The sequence below is a fragment of the Cnephaeus nilssonii genome, assembly GCF_951640355.1.
Source record: "Cnephaeus nilssonii genome assembly, chromosome: 1".
NCBI lineage: Eukaryota > Metazoa > Chordata > Mammalia > Chiroptera > Vespertilionidae > Cnephaeus > Cnephaeus nilssonii.
Window position 1 is genome coordinate 88,536,765 of NC_137072.1, and position 9,584 is coordinate 88,546,348.

The following is a 9,584-nucleotide window of genomic DNA, read 5'->3' on the forward strand; positions in this document are numbered from 1 at the left end:
CTTGGCTCAGAGAAGAGCTCAGCAATGCCAGCTATTGTTATTACATAGCAGAACCATTCTTTTGCATCCCTCCTGGCGTATGCCCCAGTGTCTAGTACCAAGTAGCTATCAAGCAGATTTTGGAGTGGATGGATTTGGCATCCATTCCGCCTAGCTCACCTTCCTAAACTCTGCAGGTTTGTCTTTCCCGATGAGGGTTAGAATTTAAAACTCAGGTGACAGTTCTGATCATTCTCTTTGCTCCAAGGGTCTTCTTGCAGACCTTCCTTCATTGTTTTCCTTCATCTCTTCATTGTTTTCTTTTGTGTTCTATTTTACCCACCTAGATACCATTTAAAATATCAGCTAACAAGGAGTCTTTCTCTGTCAAGGGCTTACCTTGTGGTCTGTCTTTGAGATTGCCAGCCCTTGTCAACATCTTCCCAACTGGCTCCTTCTGACTTAACCATTTCAAGGTTCTTGCTTTTATTTTAGGACTACTACACCACAAACATTTGATAAGAGAAAAATTCTATCAAACTAACCTAAATAATAATTTTCTTGATTAGGTTGACTGAAAATAGAATGATTGGCAGCAGATAGATCATCTTTGCATTATATAGCCCTATATTTAGTTCACTGTGGTAATATTAAGAAACTAGAGGCCCGGTGCATTTGAAATTCATGCATGGGGGGGGGGTGTCCCTCAGCCCAGCCTGTACCCTCTCCAATCTGGGACCCCTCGAAGGATGTCCAGTGGGATCAGGCCTAAACGGGCAGTCAGACATCCCTCTCACAATCTAGGACTGCTAATTCCCAACCACTCGCCTGCCTGCCTGTCTGATTGCCCCTAACCGTTTTTGCCTGCCAGCCTGATCACCCCCTAACCACTCCCCTACCAGCTTGATCAATGCTTAACTGCTCCCCTGCTGGCCCAATTGCCCCTAACTGCCCTCCCCTGCCGGCCTGGACACCCCTAACTGCCCTCCCCTGCAAGCCTGGTCACCCCCAACTTCCCTCCCCTGCAGGCCTGGTCCCTCCCCAACTGCCCTCTCCTGCAGGCCTGGTCACCCCTAACTGCCCTCCCCTGCTGGCCTGGTTGCCCCCAACTGCCCTCCCCTGCAGGCCTGGTCCCCCCAACTGCCCTCCCCTGCTAGCCATCTTGGGGCAACCATCTTGTGTCCACATGGAGGTAGCCATCTTTGATCACATGGGGGCAGCCAACTTGTGTGTTGGAGTGATGGTCAATTTGCATATTACCTCTTTATTATATAGGATGTGAAAGTATCATTATAAATAGTTATATTCAATGAGATGTAAGTTTTAAAATACAAGTCTTCAATTTTTATTAGCAATGATATGTCCCAAAGATATGTAATGACTATTCCTTACTTGTCATGTATATTGAGCCTTCTTTTTATTTAAGATACATTTTAAAATACACACTATTTTTTATGTCAAGATTCATAGCTTACCATCTTTATTTAAGAGGATTCCCTCATTAAGATTGAGTTAATGTTCAGATTTATCAAGGATACTTTTTGAAAATATAAAAAATCTTTAAAAAGTGTTACAATTTCTTTTCACTTTTTTGTTCTTTCTTTGAAGAATCATTAAAATCTCCCATGTGAGGGCAGATATGCCAAGTCACATACATCAACTTCCACAGGTGCCACCATAAAAATAACAGGCTGACCACACAGAGAAGTAGGCTGGGGCCCAAATAAACTAAGGAAAAGGAGAGTAGAAACTCGAAAGAAAAACTTATATTCAAACTCAGGTTCTCTTCTTCTTTTATAGGCGGCAAGAAATTGTTTGGTCAGTTCTACAAGTATAGTAAAAATTTCAGACTTCGGAATGACAAGGTACATAATATATTTTGCTATTGTTTACTCATAAGAGAAATTCTTGTATTTGTCTACTGACAAACTGAAAGATGTAATTTCTTTGTTATTTTTTTAAAGGAGGTGGTAGCTATTACTGATTTTTTTTCCTATAGGGTCATTTTAATGCACTAGAAGTTTTCTACCTCAAATATATTATGTTCAAATACTTTCATTTCTCCCTTCTCTGTCCCACAAAAAAATATGCAGAAAGACAAGAAGACATTCAGCTGTGAATTTATTTTTTATTATATATTTATTTTTACCTCCTTTTTATAAACTTGGTTGCTAGACCATTCAGCACACTTCTTTGCAGATTTTATTGTAACTAGCATAATAAGTAGGGTATGTTTTGGACTGAAGCATGGCTATGGTTTTCTGAGACCCAAGTAAAATAAACAAAATTGAGGCTTGGCTTGGAAAAGAAACACTCTCAGGACCGCTTTCCCACTTTGAAGACAAAAAGGGAGGGCATGCAGAACTTTTGGGGGGTAAAACACGTTGTCTTGTAGAACTGACTTCACTGAAGGGGCTTGAAGTAAACAGAACTTGGAGGTAACACAGAACACAATGTGCTTTGCAATCTGATGGCCGTAGGTACGTTTTGGATGATGAATACATCAGTTCTTCTGGAGCCAAGTTCCCAGTCAAGTGGTCCCCTCCGGAAGTTTTCCATTTCAACAAGTACAGCAGCAAATCTGATGTCTGGTCATTTGGTGAGTGAATTTAATGTCCTTTTAATGGAGCTTTCTGTCATAAAATAGGCCAGTCTCCTAAAAGTTTGACTTCCTAACAGGATGCAGCATTTGAAAACAGTTGCTTTCTGTCTTAAGTGTTCTGAACACATCCAGGCTGTCTTCGGCAACTGGTGTCCTTCACCCTCTGACATAAGTCTGCCTTTGGATCTTTTCCTTTCCCACTGAGCACTTGCTGTGAAACCGTAAAAGGGTAGAGAGTCTTCTGATCTAGAAAACAAACTCAGCCGGCACGTCCACACCACAGAGACTTGTAAGGAAAACTGATCTTATGGGGTCATTGACTTTCGAATGTGATTAATAAACTTCATTGTTTAACTGCTAAGCAACACCCCCTAATTTACTTCATTACCGTCAAATTTTATAGAATTTAGACATAGGCCTCCTTGGGGTCTGTCAATCGATATTTACATTGGGTAATGTTCTTCACTGAGAAAGAGACACTGTAGACCTATGCCCAATGGAGTCTGTTCTTTTAAATGATTTTCAAAGAGTGGCAACAAATGTGTGGCTATCTACCCTCTTTCACCCAGACTTTCCTGGACGGCTTCTTGGGTTTGGAGGAACAGCTATATCCTCAGCAGGGTGTGAATTTTATTGTCACAATAAGGTTAAACTCGTGTCATTGATCTCATTAGCTCTCCACTGACATGTGGTAGTCTTGGCAGGTGACATTTTAAGCTCTACTGGAGAGTTACGTTCTGAGACTGATGGATAGCAACCCAAGGGCCTCATTACGTGGCTGCAGAACAACGAGAACGCCTGGAGTTTTACCTGCCCACTTGTCTCTCTTCAGCCCCTTGGACAAGTGAGGCTCTTGAGCACCTGGAGTGGTGTCATTCTTAAGGACCCTCTGGCTCTAGCATAGGCCTGGCCTCTTACTCAATACCGAATACAAATTTGTAGAATAAGTGAATTATTAAATAAACTCAAATTGGGAGACTTGAAGAAGTTTCATGAATCAATCAGTTAATCAATCAACACCTGCTTATGTTGATAGTCTTGATTGATTAACTGAATCAATCAGTTAATTGATTGATTAACTGAATCAATCAGTTAATCAATCAACACCTGCCCTTGCTAGATAGTCTTTGGCTCAACCCAGCAGTCTAGCTTCCAGTGTTGGAGGGGGATGCATGCTGTCTGCTAGCTGGTAAACTCTTGGTCTTAGCAGGCAGCAGAGCCTCAGACAAGTCTGTCATTTTCTGTGCAAAGGCCAAAAGGTTTATTGATTTCAGGGTGTGGGGGCATGAGAATACTTACAAAGGAAAGTGCTGGCAGCATTTTCTTCCAATAGGGAGGCAGACAAGGCCAATGGAAAAGCAAAGGCATTGTTTCCAACTGGGACATTTTCAGATTACAGGCCTGTTCGAAAACTAGGATGCACACAATCTGCTCCCTAGATGGACCTGCTCTCATTCTGGGTGGTTATGCTGCAAAGACTGGAAGAGGAAGAGAATGCCGTATAGTGTGAGACAGTTCTTTCAGTTCTAAGTAACCATTTCTCTCTAACCTCTGGTTCTCGTACATTATCTTTGCAGGCGTTCTGATGTGGGAAATTTTTACAGAAGGGAGAATGCCTTTTGAAAATAAGTCAAATTTGCAAGTTGTGGAAGCCATTTCTAAAGGCTTCCGGCTGTACCGCCCTCGCCTGGCACCAATGTCCCTCTACGAAGTCATGTACCGCTGCTGGCACGAGGTGAGTGTCCCTCACTTTCCCGTGAAGGTTGGCAGCCTCAGCATCGGAGAGCAGGCCCATGTATCACATACCTCACCGCTGGACCCCATCATGGCAGGAAAAGGTGTCTGTTCCTTGGGAATGACCCCTGAGAGCCAGAAGCACTATTTCTCTCTGAAACTCCCACTGCAAAGTCATTAATCTATTTTGTTTTTTAACAATGGCCTTTCATCTGAGGAATTCAGGATATTTTCCAAGTCTTATCTCTCTGAGATTGGTTCCTGCAGAAACTCTTGCTAATAAAGCCTCAGAGATTAGCTGGTTTACACCTTTTAGGAACTGGTGGGTGGGAACTAAGGGTAGAATCAGGTTTGTCAAACTTCCACATTGAGAGAGAAGGATGGTGTTTTTACTTACTTCGCTCTACTAATTTGTCTTGCTTTTCTAAGGCTAAAAGTAGTGGGTTTCATCTCTCTTGGGGCACTCAGGACTCTTGGTAGGGAGATTAAACCAGAACAGAATGAAGGCAAGAAAGGGTGCCAGGAACTTCTACTCAGGAAATGATCTTTAGGGAGCCCAATTTCTCTTTTTCTTAAAATGATCAGCTTAAAAATAAAGCCAGAGGGGATTATGTCTCACTACTGTCTTTTCTGGGCATTGATTCAACACACCTCTCCTGTCATATCAGACTCCCCACTGATGGTGTTAGCTCCTCTCTTTCCAGCTGACAGTTTCAGCCCAGAAAAACCACAGCTGGGTGAGGAGTTTCCTCCTGGCTGAAAAAGAAACCACTTGATTTCCAGTCCACAAACACTGGAAAATTCAATATTTCAAGAGTGATGTGGTTGTTCATATCCAGCAAAGTATTAATTTTATAAAGATACCTGGTGTATGAAAATATTTTACATATGACTAACTGCTCTGCAAGGAATCTTGTAGGCTTTTAGTAGCAAACAGCTGTCTTAAGAGCAACTTTGCATTAACATTGTAAATAGCTCAGGAATGATGTGTTGTACTGGGAGCCCAGCGTGCGATTCGAAATAGCGTGGTGCCGCCAACCCTCGAATCGCTGGTCCAGCCCTGCCTCCCTCTCAGGCCCTTGAAGCAGCCACGGCCACTGCCGGTCCGGCCCTGCCTCCCTCTCAGGCCCTTGAAGCAGCCACGGCCACTGCTGATCAAGCCCTCCCCTGTGCAGGCGCGCAGAGACCCCTACTGTCCCCCCCCCCCCCCCCCCCCCCCGCCAGCCCCACACTGCTTGCGCAACCTCCTCCTGTCTGGTCGACCTGTTACGGCCTCCTGGTTAATTAGCATATTTCTCTATTTTATATATATGTAGATAGATAGATATAGATATAGATATAGATATGTATGTATACATATACATACAATAAAATACCTATTGAAATTTTATATTTTGTGGGGAGGAGACCAAGAAGGGGCAAGTAAGTGACATCAGTCTCAATAACAGTTGGAACACGATTAAAGCAGTGTTTTGGTTATGTTGATGCACTTGCTTACAAAATTGATTTTGCCTACAACTTTTTAATGTAATCTAAAAGCCCTAAGGACTTAGGCACCTCTAGATCCAACATGATAATAATAGCCTTGATACACACGTTTCATAGTCTCTAGTGACTGTGGATCTTCAGCCCCTACGAAACTTCACAATGTATTCTTGGGATTTCCAGGAGGATTCTCACATGAGCCCACATCTTCTTTTGCTTTTTTATTGTTCAAAAGCTGCTAAGGGTGTCTGTCTCCCCCAACCCTGCCGCCTATGGCCTTGGTGAGAATGTGGGCTCCCATGAGGAGCTGCCTGTGGGAGCCTAGTACTCTAGATGCCCGCTCTTTCCCCGCTCTTCTTTACCTCATGCACATCAAATTATCCAAGTCGATTGCGGGCAGTGCTGGCCAACAGAACCTTCTGTGATGATGGAAATGCGCTATGTCTGTGCTATCCAATATGGTAGCCATGCCTGGCCATGAAGACTTGCGGAGTGGCTGGTGTGACTGGAAACTGAGTTTTAAAATGGACTTAATTGAATTAGTTGAAATTTAAATAGCCACATGTGGCTAGTGTTTGCAGCTCTAGCCATTTTATCTTTGCAATGCTCTCTACCCTTACATTTTCACATCATAGCTCACTCCACTGCCAGTCATGCCCCGTGTGACAGCCAAGGTATCTTTCTCTCCCATTTGTGGAGAACCAGCCTGGACCCAGGTCCGTGCTGGCGAGTTCCAGAACTGGTGTCTGAGTGAGTCTGAAGCTGAGCTGACCACCTCTGCTTCCCTTTTCCAGAAACCTAAAGGCCGCCCTACGTTTGCTGAGCTGCTGCGGGTTCTCTCTGAGATTGCAGAAACTTGGTGACTGGAGTGGGATGCCCACCCAGAAGATCATGTCGTAAAGTTGTCTCAAAAGGAAATGCTGTGTGGATCACTGATGGTGAATATCTTCTTTCAGAGTTGCTGCCTCTTGGAAACATTATCAAGATCACAGGCGTCCCAAACTTTTTATAACATTTAAGAATATTCTGACAACAGATTTCCTACATGTTTGAGCGGGACTTGTAAACTCTTCATTCTTCATGTCCTATTTATGAAGATGGGGAAAATGCTCTATCGTATTTATATTAGCCCTGAGGACCCCTGAGGGTACATGGAAACAGGATTCTTTAAGGGTGAAACAAATTTATTTCCTGAAGAGGAGTGACACTCTTTACTTCAGTCAGCCATGCACAGAAGATGGAAATAAATTTTGCCAACTCATGGACCAAAGGAGCCTCCCCTGCAGAATCTCATGCTTTTGATCTACACAGATCTTCATAGAAACGTACCTTCATTTTACAGACCGCACGTCTGTGAGCAGTCTGGAACTGTCTTGTATAGTCTTCCCTATGTTATTTAACAAATTGCTGTTGCACATATCTGATACTTTTGGAGACAGTTTCTTATATTTCAGTTTTAAACACTGTTGTAGGAGATAACCCACATCCTTCTTTGTACAGGTCCTGGTAACATTTCCCTTTCCAGTGATCCTCATTGTGGGGACTCTGGCCAGAGCACCCTGGATGTTAAAGGCCCATTTGCCATATGCATTCGAAAAAGCAATGACTCAGCAGTATCACTGTACGTACTGTGCAGGCGCACCCTTATATAACCTACTTACATTAATGTAGCACAGATGTCACTAATTGGCATGAGGCCTCTTTTGTTTGAGTGAGTATATAAGGTGCCACTGACCAGGCAGTTGTCTGCTTTGTTTGCAATAAAGCATGACCCACCTCCCTATGGCTGCTCATGTCTTTTTCCAATTCCTGGCATCCAAAGAAATCAAGTCCATAGCAGCGGAACTTGGACCCAACAGCCATTGTCAGGGGAAATTCAGAGCCTGAATTTCAATTCCAAGATTTCACACTTTGTCCATGTGACATTGGACAACGTAAGAAGTCTTATTTTGTCATAAAACGTACCTCCTGCACCTTACCGGAAGATGACTTGGTTTTTCCACAAGAACAAGAGGGAGGCAAAAGTAAGACAACCAATTGTTACATCAGGCTCCTTCGTTTCTGAAGTCCAGGGTTTTGAATTCATGATTAAGCAACCAGCAGTCATAAGATAAAATCTTAATTTCTCATGCACTGTTTGTAGGAACGACTGGAAATTGATCTTTATCATTCTGAGGGCTTCAGAAGTTCCATGTGAAGAAGGTTATGATAGAAAGCACACGTGTCATTACCGTGGGGTCTAACAACAGGAGCCCATTATTTTTATGCTATCCTGCCCTGCACCATGGTTCTGAAGGAACTTGTTTTATATTTTTCTTTAAATCCTAACTTGCTGGCTGTCAGTAGTTGTGATTTTTAAATCATATTTTCCCACTCTAAGAATGACATCTTTGAATGTCAATAGTATCCAATAAATGTGCATTGAAATAATCAGGCACAAGAAGAATCTTGGTAACTCAAGTGGTGGCCTCAGACATGTTTGTCTGAGACACTGTGTCATTTCTGAGATTATCACCTGCTTTTCCTCATGGCTTCTGCTACGGGGAGGGCTCCTACTACTGAGACTGTAGTTCAAGTAAAATCATGTGAAAGTCTAGCTCAAGAGACCATGAGACCATTAAGCAGCAAAAGCAGAGGGAGGGAAGGTTAATGTTATAACAGGAAATAAAGTAGTACCAATATATGCAGTAAGGTGTCTTTCTCGGGTTTTACTAAGCTTAGTAGTCCTCACTCTCCCCTCAAAAGAAAACAACAACATACCAAACACTGAAATGCTGGGAGTGCCTATAGAGCATCTGCCACCACTATCAATGTAGTGCAGGGAGACAGAGCACAGAGCAGAGTGGCGGTACAGGTAAGTTATCCTGGAGGTCATAGGGTGGCAGCTGGGACTTCTAAGAGCATCTATGGCCATGGTAGGCAAGTTCTATTCCTTCTGTTTTAACGTTTTAGAAAGTTTGAAACACCAAATTAGGAACAGGAATCATGAAGGTAACTGAGACTCAGATAATGTGTGGATTTGGAATGTCTATGGACAGAGAGTCAGCATTCCCTGTCTAACAAAAGAAAAATTTCCTTAAGAAGTAGTCAGACAACTCCCTTTGGGAGGGAGCTGTTTTGCAACCGATCTTTGTATTCGTTATTGACATGAGCTGTCTGTGGGTGGCTTGACTAGTTAAGGATGAGATAGTTCAATAGTTAAACAGTTCTGCATAAGGAATGGACAGGAAGTTTAGAGGTTGGTTGTAGGTGAGAGCCCTAAAAAGAAGAAGACAGGAAGTCAAAGGAGAGAGGGAAGCTCAGAAAAACACAGTGAACTTGGAGGCCAAGCAGAATATATGATCAGTGTAAATAGCCTTTTGGCAAGAAGAGCCAAAAAATGTTTTTTGTTTAGTAAACTTTGAATTGAAGTACAATACATGGTCCCACCACTGCATTGGTGACATGTTTGAGTGGCAATCAAACTCACAAGACACCATAGTATTTATTCCAGCACTACGTTTACTTAGCTATTTAGAAAGATTCGGGACAGGAAAAAGAGTATGCACAGCCCTCAGTTCCAATGGAAGCCTACCAATTCCCCATGTGCACAGATGCTCGGGTCCCTCCTCATCTGCCAGGAGAGTGTGTGCTTGCCGGCAATGAGGCCATGATGTGTGGTGTTCATCCTGATGCAAAGAAGCTTATTCCTTGGTTTTCTATCTGTCATGTAGGCCTGCAGTTCACAGGCCTCCCAACCCATGTGCTGTCTCACAGGTCAGAGGTTTCACAGTGTACAAAACAC

At 43.0% G+C, this 9,584-nt stretch overlaps 1 protein-coding gene across 2 annotated transcripts in view; it reads left to right on the top strand.

The window, feature by feature from the left end:
* TXK (TXK tyrosine kinase) overlaps positions 1-7,571 on the top strand; it is a gene marked incomplete at its 5' end in the record, with an annotated part of 58,779 nt that extends 51,208 nt beyond the window's left edge. For both annotated transcript variants that reach the window (XM_079773975.1, XM_079773976.1), the window contains 4 exons: positions 1,780-1,844; positions 2,460-2,578; positions 4,159-4,316; positions 6,595-7,571. In XM_079773975.1, coding sequence (XP_079630101.1) covers positions 1,780-1,844; positions 2,460-2,578; positions 4,159-4,316; positions 6,595-6,663 — 411 coding nt within the window. In that variant the 3' untranslated portion in view covers positions 6,664-7,571. The remainder of the gene's footprint in view (positions 1-1,779; positions 1,845-2,459; positions 2,579-4,158; positions 4,317-6,594) is intronic.
* Between the last annotated feature and the right edge of the window lie 2,013 nt (positions 7,572-9,584).